Source organism: Rhinopithecus roxellana, chromosome 13 (assembly GCF_007565055.1).
Source record: "Rhinopithecus roxellana isolate Shanxi Qingling chromosome 13, ASM756505v1, whole genome shotgun sequence".
NCBI classification, from domain to species: domain Eukaryota; kingdom Metazoa; phylum Chordata; class Mammalia; order Primates; family Cercopithecidae; genus Rhinopithecus; species Rhinopithecus roxellana.
In genome coordinates, this window is record NC_044561.1 from 37,193,342 (window position 1) to 37,216,437 (window position 23,096).

A 23,096-nucleotide genomic window follows, 5' to 3' on the forward strand; every position below is an offset into this window, starting at 1 on the left:
ACAGGCATGAGCCACTGTGCCCGGCCAGAAATAATATTTCTTAAGGTAATATTTCATAATGTAAGTCCTTACCTTATAGAGTTGATGTGAGACTTAAATGAGATAATACATACAAAATGCTTAGGAAAATGGCAGGCGCAAAGAAAATGCTCATTAAAATTAGCTATTATTTTTCAGTGAAATTTCATTATAATTGCAATAATTTAGACAATTCACTTCACATTTTCTTGATCTCAGTCAACACACAAAGTCTTCCTTCAATCAAAAAGAAATTCCTGGAAACATTTTATGCAGTCATTAATTTGTACACAAGTGAATATATGAAATGTTAACATGGGTAAAAGTCACAAGAGTTTGGTTGCTTTTTGGAAAGACAACTCTTGCTCTGGTAACTTTTCTGACACTGATAAATTTGACTGATTAGCACTTTTGCTATCTGTTTCTTTCCCGACAGTACAAAACCCCAGATAAGATGACACATTTCTGTAGCTTGCAAACTTACCCATGAATGTAGGAGATCCATATCTGAGCAGGAAGACTTGAGATGTGTGTGGCGAATACAAGAGGAGCAGTGGCCCCAGGGTCCGACTTGTGCTATTTGGAAATCAACACATGTCCAGAGAGGGTTTTCAGGAAAAGGCTTCCAGTGATGCCACGTGTAAGCTTCACCTTCATACCAAGCTAATTTATCTTCCAAGTTGCAGTCATTTAAAGTGCTAGATCTGCCCAGTGATGCAGAAAGAGTATCCAATCTAATCTCCATTTCTTGCTTCCTCCTTGTGCCAACACTACTCACTTTCTTTTCTTGGGACTTGGTTAATTTTAAACAAGAAATCAATGTGTCATCTTCATCTTCTGAATGACAAAGAAATGGGTTAAAAACTATGATTATAATTCTTCCCTTTATATAAAAGAAATAAATGAAGCACACTGGATAAACTAAGAAGTCATTCAATTTTACAAAATTATTTACAGCAGCATTTATTTAAAAAGTAAGTTATTTTGCTATATAAAATTTTTTTGTTTTATAAAAGTCTCATTTTTCTGACATGTTTGAAACCATAACTATTGATTAAAGTCTATCTCACTGGAATGAATGGAGGCCACATACAAATAATATGCTGAAAGATATCTGAGAAAAAAATACAATTTTTTAAAAAATGCACCTTTATGTTTCTATTATTAAATATGTTTAATTTTAAGGTCATGTGTATAATAAAGAATTATAAGGAAACAAATAAAATTATATGCCTTACATAAAAGAATGAAATCTCAGTGGGTATGGACTGAAATCCTACTGGCATTCCGAAATTGTCTATTTTAATACCAATCTGCCAAGAGATTTATGCATGCAGTGCGTCTCATAGTGAAATAGTTTTTAAAAAGCAAGAATGACAAAACCAAAAAAAAGGCATATCTGTAATACTAGAAAGTTCATTTGTGAGATCTATATTTACACAATGTGGCAAAGACTCTGATGAAATTTCTAGTAATACAGAAAACAGTTACAGAAAATAGAAATATATATCACCCAGAGTCAATTGCTCTATGTCATGGAATCCCTTTAAATCCAAATGTTTAATGAGTATTTTAAAAAGAGTTTGATTAATTAAGACATGCTATTATAAATAAATAAATGAAAATCAAAGTTGCATGCCATGGACACACCAATTTGCTATGCTTACATCGAAATTCAAATATATGGTTTTCTATGGCCAAAGAATAGGAACAGTGGACACTGCTGAGCTTCGTCCATTGTGCTCTCTCACTCTGTCTCAGAGCCTGGTCTTGAAGGGAAGGAGAAATGGGGTGGGGCATAAATACGGGGTAAAATTCAGGAATAGGTGGGGATGTCTGTTTCAAAATAACTTGGCAATAAAAACAATCCTCAATGTTTAATGATTATCTTAAGACCTTATCAAAATGGGCTTCATTAATATATGCTTCCTTAGTTCTCCCTCAAAGGAATTGGAACAGCTTATTGAGTTCTTACTTACGGAGGTTTATTAATGTCGGTTTCACCTCATCCAGACTCTGCACTCTGGCTTTCTTAGAACAAACCAGTTTCTGTAGTCGCTTTAATGTCCCCATTGATTCCACAGGGTCACCGCCCAATTTTATGGCCTAGTACAAACACAGCTCAAGGTAAAGACAAATTATTCTTCACAAAAGATTAAATACAAAATATGTTGAGATCATAAATGTGGAAAAATTAATAATGTGACCTTAAAACCTGAAGCTTAAGTCAATTTAAGCAATAACTTGAAAGCACACCACATTTTTTGGGGTTCAAAATTATGAAATACGTTACAGCTGTCCAGTCATACTAAAGCAGAGTGGTTTTACCAATTTTTTTTTTTTTACTTCAACATACAGCAAAATGGATTGAATTCAGAAATATCTATAAATGACTCACTCCTGCCCACTATGAAACAGTGGAAAAAAACAAGATCTTTGCAGTGTAATATAGATGGAACAAGAGGTTCAAAGTTGCCATTTGCTAGTGTTGGAATAGACCGATAGCATGTGAAGTCTACCTGTTAATATTAGATAAAGAAGAATTTAAATCATCTTCATTTCCTTTTTGGAAATTTGTGGGCAAACAGCATTTGTTTCAAGTATAAAAATTTTTCAAATAGCATACTTTTAAAAAAAAAATAGACTCTTGCTTTCTAGAAGATAGGCACTAAGTGAAACAAAAGATAGCCACAGCATACCACATTATGTTTTAGTATGCATGTCACTTGTTTATTGTGACAAAATATGGATAAAATATAATTAACATTGCATTAATGACTCTTGTTTCCTTTAAAAAGATTCAGGAATGTTTCCCACTAGTTTACGGTTGAATTTGTACTTATACAGCTTTTACTTATTATCTTAAGGTTAGTTCCTCTTAAGGATTTCAAAATACTTTGGAAATTAACTCTGTGTGTGCTAAGTTTTACATGAATTGATAAAATCATTGTGCTCTGTTGAATTCACTAGATGTGATGTAATACATATAGGAATACTTTTTCATCCAGAAAGTTCTACTCAGAAATATTTCTCCACCTGCTTTTGTCTCATTCTTTCCATTGAACAGCTGATAAATAACATCTACAAAGACACTGCAATTTTCAAAAGGTGAATATTGCCTCGTCATTTGTGTTTGAATGAGACATTTATAATAATGCTTTCCAAGCCTTTGAAAGAGACTATAAGCCCAAATAAATGTTTGGAAGTAAAGAATATCTGGCATGCAACATTTCCAATCCTTATACTCAGCTGTTATCTTTGGTCTTTATGATAGACTTTGAACAACCAGCATAAACTTGTTGTTCTGTCTCTGCAAAATAGCACTTACGTAGGAAATGTGATGTTTTTGTCAGAGGAAGCCATATCTTTTTGCATTAAATAAATGGGAAAATATTGAAATCATTTTAATCTTTCAGAAAGGACTGCGATGAGATATGCTTAGAAACGCAAAATCTTCCCTTTCTTTCCAACACAATTGTTCAACACAATTGTTCAACACAATTTCTATTGCTTACTTTTTGGTATTATTTCTCAGTGTTTCTTTTAGTGCTTTCTGAGTTACTTGGTTTTATAGACGCTTTACAACTTAGGAAAGGCCATTTTCTACTCTTTAGACCCTTTCAGAAATAATAAGATGACATTGCACAACCATTTTTTCTTTGCTGTGCTTCTACTCTTATGTCAACTTCTTGTTACGGCCAAAGCTTAATTGTTCCACTGAAACACTGGCAACAAAAATCACCTTCTCTTTTCCCTTTGTGAAAAAGGTTTCAATGTGGGAAACGGAACTTGGTACAAATGATTTTCCCCCAAGAGGAACTAAAGCATTTGGAAGGTATCTGAATTCAGATAAGTAAGATTTCATGGCCTATAGGTTTTAAAACAAACTGACCTTTCATTATTTTGTTCACACTCTATTATAGCCTTTTTAAAGCATGATATTGTTATTTTTTGTATCTTTATTCACTTTGAGTTACTAGACATCAGTCTACTGCATTTTATTTATTTTTTTAAATCCTATGTGTCTAGATTGTACATGGCTTAATAAATATGTACTGAATGTAAATACAATCCTAATTTTATACATATTTTATGTACACAATGGAGTATCCATAGTACATTTTTGATACTAGACTCATTACTTTCTAATAGCAAAGTATTTCTGGACAACCTCCTCTTGTTAATAGGTACTATATATCCAAGGGATGAAATTTAGAGTTAATATTATTATAAAAGATATAGAATCATTAAAACTATGTATTAAAAAGAAAACGTATTCAGATTAAAAATACAGCCAGGTGCGATGGCTCATGCCTGTAATTCCAGTACTTTGGGAGGCTGAGGCGGGTGGATCATGGGGTCAGGAGATCAAGACCATCCTGGCCAACATGGTGAAACCCTGTCTCTACTAAAAACACAAAAATTAGCTGGGTGTGGTGGCATGCACCTGTAATCCCAGCTACTTGGGAGTCTGAGGCAGGAGAATCGCATGAACCTGGGAAGCAGAGATTGCAGTGAGCCGGCCTTACACCACTGAACTCCAGCCTGGGTGACAGAGTGAGACTCCATTTCAAAAAAAGAAAGAAAGAAAGAAAAAGAAATCCTCTAAAATATTTTTCAAATGATAACACTATTTATCTCATTTCTCTTATCTATTACCTACATATTTGTACTGAATGTGATTATGTTTTATAGTAACATGACTTTTAAATTCTAAATGTGTTCTAAGAAGATTGAATTAAATTAAACCTAGCATTCAACAAATCAATAAACTTTTGTTGAGCACCTACTATATGCCAAGCACTCTCTCACATTCTGGGGATATGGCACAGAGGAAGTAATATGAGATCACTGTTTTTATCAAGTCTAATTCTAGAGGGAGGTGATGGGCGATAAACATATAAACAAGTATATAAACATAAGAATGTGACATAAGAAATGCTATATTAATAATTAACAGGGTGATTGAGTGGGGATGCAAAAGGAGGGTTTATTAATTTACTGATCAGGAGGAGCTTCACTGAAGGTACTAAAGCTGAGGCCTGAATGATGAGAAGGAACCAGATATGTGAAGATTTAGAGAGGGTTTAGAATTCAGCAGTTGGTCAGAAAGAATATTTCCCCTGAAACTTAAATAAGAGAAAAAGTCAGCCAGGCAAATAGCAGAGAGAAGAAAAGTCTTGGAACACAATACAGTTTGCAGAGGTTCTAAAGCTGGAATCCCTGGAAGAATGTTTAGTATGTGCCCATGAAGGGAAAAAAAGAAAGAGTACCAAGAGATGAGCCCAGAGAATAACAGAGATCCTTCCAGGAGGATTCTGTAGAGCAGGTTGAAGAATATGGAATATCTAATCAGAGGATGACACAACTTGGTTTACAGTTTTGTTCTCTCTCTACTGAATTTTGATTTTCCATTTCAGTGGACTCTTCCCAATAGCATTCAAATGTGCCTTATGTCATTCATCTTTACTTCACCATCTTTTTCTTTACCACTTTTTCTATCCTAGGCATTTGTCTCAAAAATGTTAACTATGTATGCTTTCTGTAATTCTATTAACTTCTCATCCTTTTAATCTATCTCATCTATCAGCTTTCATCTTACCGTTCCCTTTAAATTGTCCTTTTGATCTAATGAGCCATTCTTAAACTCCTTTACTACTTGACATTCAGCAATGTCGACCACAGTGACCTTCTGGAAACACTCTCTTTTCTTGGCTTCTGTGACACCATGTTCCTCTGATGTTTCCTTTTACTTTTTTTGGCCCTACCCTCTATAACTCCTATATGCTGACACTTTCCTTTTCTTGAAATTAAATTTTGAAATTACTTAAAATTTATCTGATATCACCATCTTTCTCTTCTCATGTACATGCACGCATACACACCACTTTTAATACCACTTATGTGCTAATGACTCCCAGTTTCTTTCTTTCCCCAGGCCTCTCTGCAGAGCTTCAGACTCACATATCCAGCTTTGCATTTAAAACAATTTTTAAGCACAATTAGAACTGACCTCTAGACCTATGCTCCGAATATGATGCTTATCCCATCTTCTTCAACTCAGTGAAGGCCGTCTTCATCCACCAAGTGCACATTCCATAACTAAGAGTTTGGCCTAATGTATCTTGAATGTTTCTTTTTCTCCATCTCTGTTGTTACCAATCTAGTTTAATTTTCTTTCATTGATACTACTGTCAAGTCTCTAATTGGTTTTCTTTTCACTTTTGTCTTTCTAATTTAGAGTCGTCTTTGAAAGATGTAAATTTCCATCAAACTGGTAATTATATGTGAATGTAAATAATTTTTCATTTGTATATATTTAACACATATATATACTATATATTTCATATATTTATGTCAAAAATAGAAATATCTTTTAGTTCATTTTGCTCACGCTTCCTTAACTAATATAAAAATTTTGTTAGAAGTACTTGGTTAAATATATCTCATTTTCTGACACTTTGCTTGAATATTAATATTAGAGAATAATTTTTAGAAGATAGCATCAATGAATTATTGAACTGGATTAGTCCTACAATCATATTGTATGAGTTGGGATGGAAATTATTAGACATCTAGTCTACCAGAGTATATAAAAAATGAGAAAACTCAGAGAAGTTAAGTGGCTTACTCAAGGAAAGATAATTTATTAATAATAGAGTTGGGATGCAAATCAAGTATTCTGACTTTTAATCCAATGTTCTTTCTTACAAGATCTTTAAATGCCAGCATAATTGCTAGTTATCTAGTATTGACAGCGAAATTAAGACCAACCAAATTCAGGGAATTTATTTGGAGGTTAAATATGACTTTTCAAAACAGAGGATAAGTATCAGGTAGACACTTTCAGATTTATAGGCCTATCCCCTGAAATATACATAATTAAGAAGGAAATATATAAATACATGTGTGTGTGTGTGTATGTATATACCTACACATATTTGCTAGAAAGGCATTTAAAGCTTTTAAATCTCTCCTGATTTTATCATTTCCTTTCACAGAAGGAAAATTTAGACTTACGGAGACTAACCAAACCCAGATTGCATATCTGTCTGAATTATGTCCTCTTCACTCCACTAATGAAAAGGTAGCTGAATAACATGTCAGATTTGAATGAAGCAAAAACAAAACAAAACAAAACAGAAAACCCTTTGTTCTTACTTTTCTTCTTAATTTCTGATTTAGAAAAATTTTCCTCTCTAGTGTCATATTTGACAAGTATTCAAATAACAAATTCTAATAACCTGATGTCTATTTCACATAATTTCTTCAACAGGAGAAATGGAGATTTTTAAAAATTGATATTTTGGTTTAACTTTAAAGAAAGCTATAACGGAAACTAAAACTTCAAGTAGTTTCGTATGTATTATATAGACAGTTTTTTCTAAGTTTCCTGGCCTTATGACTCGTTGTTTCATTATTAAAACTGTGCCAGTGTATGCACAGGGCTTAGAAATTTTTTAATGCTCACATGTTTTAAGTGAAAAACCAGAATGTAAATTTGTGTAAAAAGTATAAATACCACTATATGTGGCCTTTTTCTTTCTTTATATACTCTACTCTTCTTAGTTTTCTACAATGAAGATGTGTTAGTTCTGTAATTAGCATAATTGGGAGAAAAATTTTTTTTTTTTTTTTTTAAGACGTGGGTCTTGGTCTTGCTCTGTCCACCAGGCTGGAGGCTGGTGTGCATTTGCACGATAAGAGCTCACTGTAGCCTTGAACTCCTGAGCTCTAGTGATCCTCCCATCTCAGCCTCCTAAAGTGCTGAGACTACAGGCATGCACCATCACGCCTGGTAATTTATTTTATTTTATTTTTTGTAGAGATGAGGCCTCACTATGTTGCCCAGGCTTGTCTTGGACTCCTGGCCTTAACCAATCCTCCTGTTTCAGCCTCCCAAAGTGCTGGGATTACAGGCATAAGCCATCACATGTGGGAAGAAATTCTATAAACTACAAAATGTATTTAGAAGGCAGATTTCAATAATCCAATCTATCCTTGCTAAGAAGGACAGAAGTACTCAGTTTTTCTATGGAGAATTTGTTCTTAGGCACTTGAAAGGGAAGGTGCTTAGAGACAGGAAGAAGAGAGCTACTTTCATGTTAAAAACAAAATAAAGAAGAGGTTTTAAATGTTGAATTATTAAACCCCTAAATCTATATCTTCATTTTCTTCTATATAAAAGTGACTAGTCTCTATTCATGACCTAAAAAATATTCTAAAAAGATAATTTTTAAGGTCACAATGATCAATAAACATTTAGAAACTCAATGGACAATAATAAAACCAATGGGATTATGAACTAGAATTGATCAATGCAAACACATGAAAACAAATACATTTCACTTCAGAGGTTTATTTTATTGCTTTCTTGGAACTACAATTAATTTAAAAGATGATTTAAGATAATTTACTTATGCAAATGAAATCTTGATTGAAGAAATAATTACAGTTGGTGGGAAAATTGCCATGTTGACATTGGATATTCATATATCATTACAATTTTAAAAATTATTATTTTTCAGTGATAGAAACTGAACTTAAACTAAGATTGGATAAGCACTTACAATAAAGTTAGGGAAAATTTTAAGTCATCGAATAGATGAGTAACTGAATGAATTAGTTAACAAAATCAAATATATTCTCCTAGAAGGCTTATAAGACATTTATTTATTCATTTATCACATGAGGACCTAATTTATTACTGAGGACCTAATCTATGGGAGGTGCAAAGAAGAATGAAACGTTGTGTCTGCCTGTGATGCACATTGCTTAACATGAGTACTAAGAAAAATAGTCATATGTTTCTGTTCCTGTCCCTCTCACTGCAAGGTGATCTCTTTGGGGTTCTAGTACTGTTTTGCACATATCACTTCTTAGAGTCAGTATCATCAACGAATATATTCAATCTGAACAGCTGGCCAAAAATACATCTGGAGGAAAAAGTTGATGTGTGTCATATGAGAACTACAAATAAAATTCAATGATTATTCACAGGAAAGATTGCGTAAGGTGGGAGTAGGGAGGAGAAATGTGCTTGACTAGAGGATTAGCAGGTATTTAAGAAGCTAAGCAGTATAATTTAGGATGTCTAACAAAGCCATTTATGTAATAGTCTAATTCTACTATATAAACACTAAAACCCTTTCAAGTCCTAATATAATATTTGAGCTCCTCCTTCCTCTCAAGCAGATTTTCACATGTGTAATTCTGGTCTTGGAATAATGTGCCCTTTGAGAACACAGTAAAAACAGAAATGAGTCTTTCAGAAGCCACACAGGCCCAATTTTCCATAGTGTAATGAAGTCGTAACGTCACGGCCATTTCTCCACTTCGGCAGGGGAAGCCAAGACTGCTTTTTGCTCACTGACCTATAGCTGAGGGTCAGTCTTTGAATGTGGACACACTGCCAAGCTAGCTGGGAGTTGCCAGGATTACACAAACCAGAGTTGCAAATGGGGGTTGTGTTGATTTAAGAGAAAAGGCCACAGAAGCCACATCTTTCTTACTTCCTGTGTAATATCCTCTGCTCTGAAATTTTGAAGAAGTTTCTAGAACTACTCATAAGAACATTTCTCTTTTTGGGTACACCTCCTAGCTGACCAAAACTTATGAACAATAGGAAATTTAAGAGCCAGTATGCAAATTAATTTTTATTAAGTATCTATTGGATTCTTAGCAAGAAGAGGAGCTATGGATGGAAAATTACACAGTAAAAGAAGAAAAACGTTTTTATCTAGTATTTATAATTTCATATCCACAAGAAATGTTAAGAAAACCTAGAGTAAGAACCTGCCCTTGTGTGCGGACGAATGATTGTTCTGCTTTGAAAATCTGCTCTGTGACTAGCCATGTGAACTTGAGTGAGCCACTTCACCTCTCTGCACTTCAGCCCTTCATCTTTAAATTGAAGGATTGGATCATAGGAATTCATTGTTCCTCACATGTCCTTGGGGACATTTGACTAGATAAGTATCTTCTTTTGTTACTTTACATAAATTCTTGAGCCTTAGAAAAAATATCAAGGAAAAAGTGGGAATGACCTACTGTTAATCATAGATGATCATAGTCTGAAGAAATATTCTCTAGTCCAACATTTTACTTTAAAAATGTGGAAACAGAAATGCAGAAATATGAGTTTAGAGACCTAAGAGCACAGTCGGTGGTAGATCCAATTCCTGCCATCCAGTTCTCTTGCTTCTGTTTCTAATTAAGGCATTTCATAATCCTCCCAAATGTATAGCTTTATTTTCATCTGAAAGTCCTTTTTGTGTTGACTGAGGTTCATTTGTTTGTTTCCCACAGCTCTTTGACATTTAACTAGTCATTAAGAACTTAGATAACATGAGGAAATAGCAAGGGCAGAGCTCAATACATCTTTTCTTAGGGAACAGAAGTAATACTTAAATCATAACTTTCCGTCACCTCTTCCGCCTACCTGGTACAACTTAGACATCTCTTAGACAAAAAGAAAAAAAAAATAGTTGAAAAGAAAACTGTGATAAAAACATAGATGTTACTAACATGTTAATAATATTGGGGGAGAGAGAGCTATAAATAAAGATATCAAAACTTTCATATTCATACCCGCATAAAGATGATTTACCAAGAGTAGTTATTTGTCACAAAATTACAATTACATTTTGTAATCGACTATTACAAAACAATAGTCAAATAAGTTGCAAACATTAGCTTGTCATGTTCTGAAACCATCTAGAACAACAACTACAAATAAGACTTATAGTTGTTTCATATCAATAATGCTATAATACTTGGCGATGTATGTGAATATCCTGGAAATTTGCCAGACCTTCTAAACCATGTCCTTTCCATGAACCTCTGTTTAGCAATATCTGAACAAGGAAAAGAAGGCAGTTGATGTGATTTTAATATCATAAGGGACTGCTGGCACACAGAGAGACCTTTTAAAAAATAGTTTTATTATATTTCATTCTATGGACTATAATCCAATTAATTAATTGAATTCCTGTTATCACACACTCATACTGTTTCCAAGTTCTCTTTTTTAGCAATGCTACAATTATGTGCACTTCTCTCAGAAACATGAGATAGCACCTATTTTCCCCAAATCAGAAGATAATGCTTTTTAACATTAAAAATTTTTTCCTATCTCAGGAAAAGTTGCTAAATTTTATGGAAAATTTTTTATATAACAACGTATCCTTCTTTAAAGGAAATGCTTTATGGTCCTTTTAGTTCAGAAAACCGCTCAATAAGGACAAGTCTCTTTTTATATCCTTTAGAAAGTCTTCCATGTGGCAGCGGAAAACAAATGTAATAAAGAACCATAGAAAACAGTGCTTGTGGCATTAAAATGATTGGAAAAGAGATGGGAAATCCACTTAAACAGTTATATCAGGGAAGAAATGTCTCACCATTTCATCAACAGTAGGTTCAGCTTGTCTTTGATAATGACATGGACTCCAGCATTCAGTGGTCACCTTAGAAATTAGAAAAGGAAAAAGAGACAACTAATGTTAACATTCTTTAAAAAACAAAACAAAACAAAACTCCACAAAGCTACCAAACTAATTGGGAAAGGATTCATTGTCTTAATTAGAAATAATTATCTTGTTATCAAAGTACACTGATTAATGTTTCATCAGTGACTTCATCTGCATATATACACATATATAGACAAATATGGAATATGTGTAGGTATATATAGTATACACACATTATATATCCATATATGTGTGTGTGATATGTGTATGTGTCTATGTGTATTAGATTCACTCCTCAGCCCTCATATAGGGCAATCCCAATCCATGATCTCACATTTAGAAGGGTTGGTGGAAAGAGGGGATCAGGAAAGTTTTATGAAACAGCCTGCTGTAAACCCTTAGTGCTCTACATTAAGTACATAAAGGGCATCCATTTTAGAAATGCTGATTGAGTCTAAACGCAAACCAAATATACATTTGGAGTAATATCTCAAGTTATAGTGTGAGATATCTTTTATTACATTTGGTGCCTGTCAGTGTAACCTTCTTATTGTCAGCTTCTACTCCTTTTGAAAACTTTATGTACCTGATATCAAACAATTTCTACCTAGGGCACTTCAGGACTGCAGCAAAGGGCATTTGATGGAGTCTATAAAAGGTAATAAAAGGGTGCTGCAGTCTGAATATTTGTGTTGCTCCCAAATTCATATATTGGAATGTAATACACAATGTGATGGTGTATTAGTCCATTTTCATGTTGCTATAAAGAAATACCTAAGACTGGGTAATTTACAAAGAAAAGAAGTTGAATTTGCACACAGTTCTGCAGGCTGTACAAGAAACATAGTGGCTTCTGCTTTGGGGGAGGCCTCAGGAAGCCTCCAGTCACCATGGAAGGCAAACGGGGAGCAGACATTCTTACGTGTCAGGAGCAAGAGCAAAAGAATGAAGGGGGAGGTGCTACATACTTTTAAACAACAGCTCTCATGAGAACTCACTTATTATCATGAGAACAGCACCAATAGGGTAATGCTAAACCATTCATAAGAAATTCAATCCCATGATCTAATCACCTCCTACCAGGCCCCACCTCCAACACTGAGAATCACAATTCAACAGGAATTTGGGCAGGAACACTTATCCAAATTATATCAGATAGTATTAAGGGGTGGGACTTTTGGGGAAGCAACTAAGCCATAAGGTCTCTGCCCTCGTGAATGGAATTAGAGCCCTTATAAAAGAGGTTGAGGGGAATTGCCTTGCTCCCTTTTTAAAGCAGACACTGAATCAGCTGGTGCCTTGACTTGGACTTTTCAGCCTCTAGAGCTGTGAGAAATACATTTCTGTTGTTTACAAATTATCCAGCCTAAGGTACTTTGCTGTAGCTGCCTGAAAGAACTAAGACAAAGTGATTTCAAATTTTATTCTGAGACGAGTCTGCAAGGAGATTAAGAAGAATGTAGAGGAGACGCGAACGACTCTGTCTGACAGCTTTGAAGAGAGCAGTGGATCTCCCAACACGGAGGTTGAGATCTGAGAACGGACAGACTGCCTGCTCAAGTGGGTCCCTGACCCCTGAGTAGCCTCACTGGGAGACATCCCCCACCTAGGGGCAGTCTGACACCCCACACCTCACAGGGTGGAGTACACCCCTGAGAGGAAGCTTCCAAAGTAAGAATCAGACAGGTACACTCGCTGTTCAGCAATATTCTATCTTCTGCAACCTCTGCTGCTGATACCCAAGCAAACAGGGTCTGGAGTGGACCTCAAGCAATCTCCAACAGACCTATAGCTGAGGGTCCTGACTGTCAGAAGGAAAACTATCAAACAGGAAGGATATCTATACCAAAACCCCATCAGTACGTCACCATCATCAAAGACCAGAGACAGATAAAACCACAAAGATGGGGAAAAAGCAGGGCAGAAAAGCTGGAAATTCAAAAAATAAGAGCGCATCTCCCCCTGCAAAGGAGCGCAGCCCATCGCCAGCAACGGATCGAAGCTGGTCAGAGAATGACTTTGACGAGATGAGAGAAGAAGGCTTCAGTCCATCAAACTTCTCAGAGCTAAAGGAGGAATTACGTACCCAGCACAAAGAAACTAAAAATCTTGAAAAAAGAGTGGAAGAATTGACAGCTAGACTAATTAATGCAGAGAAGGTCATAAACGAAATGACAGAGATGAAAACCATGACATGAGAAATACGTGACAATTGCACAAGCTTCAGTAACCGACTCGATCAACAGAAAGAAAGAGTATCAGCGATTGAGGATCAAATGAATGAAATGAAGCGAGAAGAGAAACCAAAAGAAAAAAGAAAAAAAGAAATGAACAAAGCCTACAAGAAGTATGGGGATTGTGTAAAAACACCAAATCTACATCTGATTGGGGTTCCTGAAAGTAAGGGGGAAAATGGAACCAAGTTGGAAAACACTCTTCAGGATATCATCCAGGAGAACTTCCCCAACCTAGAAGGGCAGGCCAACATTCAAATTCAGGAAATACAGAGAACGCCACAAAGATACTCCTCGAGAAGAGCAACTCCAAGACACATAATTGCCAGATCCACCAAAGTTGAAATGAAGGAAAAAATCTTAAGGGCAGCCAGAGAGAAAGGTCGGGTTACCCACAAAGGGAAGCCCATCAGACTAACAGCAGATCTCTCGGCAGAAACTCTACAAGCCAGAAGAGAGTGGGGGCCAATATTCAACGTTCTTAAAGAAAAGAATTTTAAACCCAGAATTTCATATCCAGCCAAACTAAGTTTCATAAGTGAAGGAGAAATAAAATCCTTTACAGATAAGCAAATGCTTAGAGATTTTGTCACCACCAGGCCTGCCTTACAAGAGACCCTGAAGGAAGCCCTAAACATGGAAAGGAACAACCGGTACCAGCCATTGCAAAAACATGCCAAAATGTAAAGACCATTGAGGCTAGGAAGAAACTGCATCAACTAACGAGCAAAATAACCAGTTAATATCATAATGGCAGGATCAAGTTCACACATAACAATATTAACCTTAAATGTAAATGGACTAAATGGTCCAATTAAAAGACACAGACTGGCAAACTGGATAAAGAGTCAAGACCCATCAGTCTGCTGTATTCAGGAGACCCATCTCACATGCAGAGACATACATAGGCTCAAAATAAAGGGATGGAGGAAGATCTACCAAGTAAATGGAGAACAAAAAAAAGCAGGGGTTGCAATCCTAGTCTCTGATAAAACAGACTTTAAACCATCAAAGATCAAAAGAGACAAAGACGGCCATTACATAATGGTAAAGGGATCAATTCAACAGGAAGAGCTAACTCTCCTAAATATATATGCACCCAATACAGGAGCACCCAAATTCATAAAGCAAGTCCTTAGAGACTTACAAAGAGACTTAGACTCCCATACAATAATAATGGGAGACTTCAACACTCCACTGTCAACATTAGACAGATCAACGAGACAGAAAGTTAACAAGGATATCCAGGAATTGAACTCATCTCTGCACCAAGTGGACCTAATAGACATCTATAGAACTCTCCACCCCAAATCAACAGAATATACATTCTTCTCAGCACCACATCGCACTTATTCCAAAATTGACCACATAATTGGAAGTAAAGCACTCCTCAGCAAATGTACAAGAACAGAAATTATAACAAACTGTCTCTCAGACCACAGTGCAATCAAACTAGAAGTCAGGACTAAGAAACTCAATCAAAACCACTCAACTACATGGAAACTGAACAACCTGCTCCTGAATGACTATTGGGTACATAATGAAATGAAAGCAGAAATAAAGACGTTCTTCGAAACCAATGAGAACAAAGATACAACATACCAGAATCTCTGGGACACATTTAAAGCAGTGTGTAGAGGGAAATTTATAGCACTAAATGCCCACAAGAGAAAGCAGGAAAGATCTAAAATTGACACTCTAACATCACAATTAAAAGAACTAGAGAGGCAAGAGCAAACACATTCAAAAGCTAGCAGAAGGCAAGAAATAACTAAGATCAGAGCAGAACTGAAGGAGACAGAGACACAAAAAACCCTCCAAAAAATCAATGAATCCAGGAGTTGGTCTTTTGAAAAGATCAACAAAATTGACAGACCGCTAGCAAGACTAATAAAGAAGAAAAGAGAGAGGAATCAAATAGATGCAATAAAAAATGATAAAGGGGATATCACCACCAACCCCACAGAAATACAAACTACCATCAGAGAATACTATAAACACCTCTACGCAAATCAACTAGAAAATCTAGAAGAAATGGATAATTTCCTGGACACTTACACTCTTCCAAGACTAAACCAGGAAGAAGTTGAATCCCTGAATAGACCAATAGCAGGCTCTGAAATTGAGGCAACAATTAATAGCCTACCCACCAAAAAAAGTCCAGGACCAGATGGATTCACAGCTGAATTCTACCAGAGGTACAAGGAGGAGCTGGTACCATTCCTTCTGAAACTATTCCAATCAATAGAAAAAGAGGGAATCCTCCCTAACTCATTTGATGAGGCCAACATCATCCTGATACCAAAGCCTGGCAGAGACACAACAAAAAAAGAGAATTTTAGACCAATATCCCTGATGAACATCGATGCAAAAATCCTCAATAAAATACTGGCAAACCGGATTCAGCAGCACATCAAAAAGCTTATCCACCATGATCAAATGGGCTTCATCCCTGGGATGCAAGGCTGGTTCAACATTCGCAAATCAATAAACATAATCCAGCATATAAACAGAACCAAAGACAAGAACCACATGATTATCTCAATAGATGCAGAAAAGGCTTCTGACAAAATCCAACAGCCCTTCATGCTAAAAACGCTCAATAAATTCGGTATTGATGGAACATACCTCAAAATAATAAGAGCTATTTATGACAAACCCACAGCTAATGTCATACTGAATGGGCAAAAACTGGAAAAATTCCCTTTGAAAACTGGTACAAGACAGGGATGCCCTCTCTCACCACTCCTATTCAACATAGTGTTGGAAGTTCTGGCTAGGGCAATCAGGCAAGAGAAAGAAATCAAGGGTATCCAGTTAGGAAAAGAAGAAGTCAAATTGTCCCTGTCTGCAGATGACATGATTGTATATTTAGAAAACCCCATCGTCTCAGCCCATAATCTCCTTAAGCTGATAAGCAACTTCAGCAAAGTCTCAGGATACAAAATTAATGTGCAAAAATCACAAGCATTCTTATACACCAGTAACAGACAAACAGAGAGCCAAATCATGAATGAACTTCCATTCACAATTGCTTCAAAGAGAATAAAATACCTAGCAATCCAACTTACAATGGATGTAAAGGACTACTTCAAGGAGAACTACAAACCACTGCTCAGTGAAATCAAAGAGGACACAAACAAATGGAAGAACATACCATGCTTATGGATAGGAAGAATCAATATCGTGAAAATGGCCATACTGCCCAAGGTTATTTATAGATTCAATGCCATCCCCATCAAGCTACCAATGAGTTTCTTCACAGAATTGGAAAAAACTGCTTTAAAGTTCATATGGAACCAAAAAAGAGCCCGCATTGCCAAGACAATCCTAAGTCAAAAGGACAAAGCTGGAGGCGTCACGCTACCTGACTTCAAACTATACTACAAGGCTACAGTAACCAAAACAGCATGGTACTGGTACCAAAACAGAGCTATAGACCAATGGAACAGAACAGAGTCCTTAGAAATAATACCACACATCTACAGCCATCTGATCTTTGACAAACCTGAGAGAAACAAGAAATGGGGAAAGGATTCCCTATTTAATAAATGGTGCTGGGAAAATTGGCTAGCCATAAGTAGAAAGCTGAAACTGGATCCTTTCCTTATTCCTTATACGAAGATTAATTCAAGATGGATTAGAGACTTAAATGTTAGACCTAATACCATAAAAACCCTAGAAGAAAATCAAGGTAGTACCATTCAGGACATAGGCATGGGCAAGGACTTCATGTCTAAAACACCAAAAGCAACGGCAGCAAAAGCCAAAATTGACAAATGGGATCTAATTAAACTAAAGAGCTTCTGCACAGCAAAAGAAACTACCATCAGAGTGAACAGGCAGCCTACAGAATGGGAGAAAATTTTTGCAATCTACTCATCTGACAAAGGGCTAATATCCAGAATCTACAAAGAACTCAAACAAATATACAAGAAAAAAACAAACAATCCCATCAAAAAGTGGGCAAAGGATATGAACAGACATTTCTCAAAAGAAGACATTCATACAGCCAACAGACACATGAAAAAATGCTCATCATCACTCGCCATCAGAGAAATGCAAATCAAAACCACAATGAGATACCATCTCACACCAGTTAGAATGGCAATCATTAAAAAATCAGGAAACAACAGTTGTTGGAGAGGATGTGGAGAAATAGGAACACTTTTACACTGTTGGTGGGATTGTAAACTAGTTCAACCATTATGGAAAACAGTATGGCAATTCCTCAAGGATCTAGAACAAGATGTACCATATGACCCAGCCATCCCACTACTGGGTATATACCCAAAGGATTATAAATTATTCTACTACAAAGACACATGCACACGTATGTTTATTGCAGCACTATTCACAATAGCAAAGACTTGGAATCAACCCAAATGTCCATCTGTGACAGACTGGATTAAGAAAATGTGGCACATATACACCATGGAATACTATGCAGCCATAAAAAAGGATGAGTTTGCGTCCTTTGTAGGGACATGGATGCAGCTGGAAACCATCATTCTTAGCAAACTATCACAAGAAGAGAAAAACAAACACTGCATGTTCTCCCTCATAGGTGGGAACTGAACAATGAGATCACTTGGACTCGGGAAGGGGAACATCACACACTGGGGCCTATCATGGGGTGGGGGAGGGATTGCATTGTGGAGTTATACATGATATAAATGATGAATTGATGGGTGCTGACGAGTTGATGGGTGCAGCACACCAACATGGCACAAATATGCATATGTAACAAACCTGCACGTTATGCACATGTACCCTAGAACTTAAAGTATAATGAAAAAAAAAAAAAAAGAAGAATGTAGAGAGAGTGCAATATGAATATTCATTAAACATCTTGAGGGAGTATGCTCCTTTATTTAAATATTTATGACAATCACAAGAAGTTTTATTATCACTATTTTACACATCAGGAAATTGAAGCACAGAGAGTTTAAGCAGCAAGTTTAAAGTCCAGTGTTTTTACTCATATAAAGGTAAGGCAAGTTTGGTTTCCATAAAGTCTAAACCCCAGCAGAATTCTGGAGTTCTAGCTCATAAAATATAGCCAAAGAACAAGAGTTTTGAAGCAGAAAACTGACAAAGTAGCTGAAGTGACTGAAACAAGTGCCAAGTGGTTGGATTTTATTTTTGCCACAGTGTGTAGCCTGTGGGTTCTTAAAGGACTGGGCCCATATGTTCAGGTTTGTTACATTTTAAGGATGCTACCTAGTACCCAGGGCTTGACACAGTATATAAGAGTGCATTTACTAGCCATTTTCTGGGTTGCAAAATTCCTTTTTAAAAATGAGTGAGAATGATGCTAAGGAATACCAAATAAGTCCTCTCAACCTTTTAGGGCAATCCAAAAGGAAAACACCTATACATATGTGGAGTTCATTCATAAAAATCATTTGTTAGAATCAAGTATTTCCTCTTTTTAAAATAAAAGTTAAATGTAGAGTTGCTTAAACTCTCTTCTTTAAAAGTGAAAGTATACTTATCATAAATGCAGTATAACTTTGGATAAGGAAATGAGAAAATCCAATATGATCTTAATTTTATTTCACCAGAAACAAGAGATTTGGATTCCATGTTAACATCTTATGTTTCTTTAATACCAACAGAAGCCACTCTTGAAAGTCATTTACTGTTAAAGAGAAGAGATTAGATTTTTTTTAAGATAACAAAATACATCCCTATATTCTTTCTACCTGCAAAATAAGTCATAATCTTGCTCTTTGGAAGTAGGAAACTTCTCCATCCATAACCTCAAACTAGTATAGTTCTAATGGTTTTAAAATATGCTCACAAATTCTTTTATAGAAGAGATCTTCAGAAGGTGGATCATAATACTTCTCCCCTACCCTTAGTGTGAGCTGGATTTAGTGAGTTGCTTCTAACAAATAGAATAAAATGGAAGTAATGATGTTTAACTTCTGAAATTCGGTCTTAAAAGGAATTGTGGCCTCTTCTTGTTCTGTGTCTTAGATGCTCACTCTGGGGAAACCAAATGACAGTCTATGAAGACACTCAGCCTCATGGATAGACCAAAGTGGCAAGGGACCTATCCCTGCAGTCAACTCCCATCAAAAAACTGAGGTCACCTGCCTACAGCCATGAAAGGGAGTTAGCAACAAACCTTTCAGCCCCAGTCAAGCCTTCAGATAACACCTTGAGAGACACTAACCACCTGAGATTATAACCACATGAGAGACTCTAAGCTAGAAATGCCCAGCTATACCACTCCCCAACTCCTGACCCACAGGAACTGTGAAAAAATTTTGTGTTTGTTTTAAGTCCCTAAATTTTAAAGTAATTTGTTATTCATCAATAGATATGTAATGCGATAGTTAAAAGTCATACAATGGATAAGAAAGTACTTGAAATAAGAAACATTGATCAACATACAATATTATTATTTCATCATAATATAATCACTTCATACATAAAGACTATCATTTGGTTGACACTGTCATTTTGAACTCTTTTTGTTTGTTTGTTTTCTACCTTTTAGATTGTTCACACTTTTGTTTAGAACTGCCTCAAATCTGTCTGATAAAACCTAGTGAAAGACCTGTCTCTCCTGCTTGTTAATATATCACAGCATAACCTTAAATTATTTATCCAGTGACCCCGTGTTGTGACCTCGGTTAAGCTCATGAAAAATTGGTCCCGTTTTGTCCATTCTACACGCATTTCCCAAAAATTGTGTGCTATGTTGGATATAGTTTTAATTCTGTATATAGCCAATGGGATGTGTATAGCCAATATTTTATTTGTTAGTAATCCAATTTTCATCGTAAGGATTAAATGACTAACTCTAAATGCTGTTTACACTACATGAGAGCTGAAGGAGACTAGTTTGTGCAATAAAAGATGAGTCTAGACACTGTTTAACTGTGGACACCACAGTTTTGTCTGTTTGCTTACACAGAGTTCAGCATTAGCGAAAGTGACTGTTTTAAAAATAAGGTATCAGGAATGTATTCAGCTTTGAGGAAGAGAATAACCAACAGTGGTTACTTAAACAAGTATGGGGCTTATGTTCTGTAAAATAGAAGTGCAGACATAGAGTTTCCAACCTGGGTGCAGCTTCTCAAGGATGTCCTCAGTGAATCAGGCTCTTTGCATGTGCCTGCTCCACTGTCTTTCATGTCTGCCTTTGCCTCACCGCTGGAAGACAGCTGCTGATTTACCAGGTATTACATCCAGCTCCAGGCAGGAAAGAGAGCAAAAAACAAAGCTTCGTCCTTATGAGACTCTGTCTTATTTTTTATTTTCCAGAAAAGAAAGTCCTCCTCAGGAATTTCTGACTGTATTTCATTGGCCAGAACTGGATACCATGACCACCCCTAACTACCGGGTAGGCTGAGAATTCAAATGCTGAAAATTACAGTCTCCATAGTGAAAGACATGAAGAAAGAAATTGATTGAAATGGGTTAATTAATTCAAGTAGCAACACTTTTTTTCAGTAAAGGAGCTCAGAAAGAAAATGTTTTGATTCAGTCCTGGGTAGGGATGCTGGACAGCGCTTAATATCACCAGCACTGAAGGTAATAAATATTATCTCTGTTTTCTATCATGAATATGAATGATACTCTGAAGGCTGAATGCAACCTAGGAATTTACGTGAGAAATGAGGCATGCAACACTTTTGAAAATATATTAGCCCAAAGTCTGTATTACTGCATATTTTATTCCCCTTTTAATATGCTACAAAAGGTTTCAGCCATCAACTGAATGCTGCCAGAGAAGAACAAACAAGAACAAGAATGCAAAAATAAATGCTGGAAGTCAAGTTTTCACAAGATGTTCTTTATGGTTGGTATGATCACAGTGCTAAGCAGACTGATTTGCTTCCGGCTCTATCCATCAGCACTTCTTCCATAAGCCTGGTTCTCCAGGAAGTTTATCCCAGGATATCTATGCAGAAATGTACATGGGGCAAAGTGGGTACTGGAGAAAGCATTCCCTGAACTCCTTCTCTTGCCCCTGCTACCTGATTCTTTGTAACTTCTTCCATGCCTGAGATCTTCTCTTCTGTTTTGAGAACATGAAGGAAACATGTTTGCTTAAGTACGTTCTGATTAGGAATTAAATATTTAATTCTGATCATTTTTAGTGTCTGAAAATATTTTGTAGGCATGGTCAAATGATAATTATAACTATAAAATGTTTTACATTCTACAAACTTTATCCCATGTTACTAATATTCAGGAAATGATCATAGGAAAATATTTACACTAGGATACTGTTCAGTATTTTAACTGTTTCTATTTATACATAGTTTTAAGAAATTCTACAATGAATTTATATCATCTCCATAATAGGGAACAAAAATCAACTTCACTTTTTCCAGGAGGCTGTTGTCTTCCAAGACCATAACTAAACCAAGTTTGGGATTATAGAGTTAAAATCATGAGATATCCCATCTGTGAACACATATTCATGGCTATAATTTGGACGTTTGTTGTCTCCAAACTTTATGTTGAAATTTGACCCTCAATATTGGATGTCAGGTGATATGGTTTCATTGTGTCCTCACAAAAACTTTCATCTTGAATTGTAATCCCTATAATTCCCACATGCAAGGGCGGGATCAGGTGGAGGTAACTGGATCATGGAGGCAGTTTCCCCCATGCTCCTCTCATAATAATGAGTGACTCTCACGGGATCTGATGGTTTTATAAGCATCTGGCATTGCCCCTGCTCGCACCCACTTTGTCCTGCCACCCTGTGAAGAAGGTGCCTTCTTCTCCCTTGCCTTCCACTATGGTTGTAAGTTTCCTGAGGCCTCCCCAGCAATGGGGAACTGTGAGTTATTTAAACCTCTTTCCTTTATAAATTACCGGGCCTCGGGTATTTCTTCATAGCGTTGTGAGAGCGGACTAATACATGGGGCCTAATGGCAGGTGTTTGGGTTATGCGGCTGGATCCCTCTACAATAGATTCATGTTCTCCGTCAATGGTGAGTTCCCACTCTATTAGTTCTTGCGAGAGCCGATTGTTTCAAAGAGCTTGGCACGCACCTCCCACTGCCTTGCTTCCTCTTTTGCCATGGAATCTCTGGGTCCCCTTCACTTTCAGCCATGAGTGGAAGCAGCCTGAGACCGTCACCAAATGCAGATGCCCAATCTTGAACTTTTCAGCCATCATAATTGCGACCCAAATAAACCTTTTTCTTTATAAACTACCCGGTCTTAGGTATTTCTTTATTTTGTGTTGTATTATTGCAACACAAAATGGACTAAGACACTCACCAACTCTCTTGAATTCAAGAGTTTCATGGTTTATGTACTGAACGTTGTCACATAAAAATACCACTTCCTAGGCTCCAGTCATGACGATCCAGGTGAACAAGAATATGGCACCAAAAGT

The 23,096-nt window shown here is 36.3% G+C and overlaps 1 protein-coding gene across 1 annotated transcript in view; it reads right to left on the reverse strand.

The window, feature by feature from the left end:
- Positions 1-328: 328 nt before the first annotated feature.
- LOC104660128 (putative uncharacterized protein ENSP00000383407) overlaps positions 329-23,096 on the reverse strand; it is a 38,158-nt gene continuing 15,390 nt past the window's right edge. Inside the window, exons 7-9 of the mRNA XM_030915315.1 lie at positions 11,418-11,483; positions 1,998-2,124; positions 329-855 (exon numbers count right to left, since the gene is read on the reverse strand). Of these exons, the coding sequence (XP_030771175.1) occupies positions 329-855; positions 1,998-2,124; positions 11,418-11,483 (720 nt within the window). The remainder of the gene's footprint in view (positions 856-1,997; positions 2,125-11,417; positions 11,484-23,096) is intronic.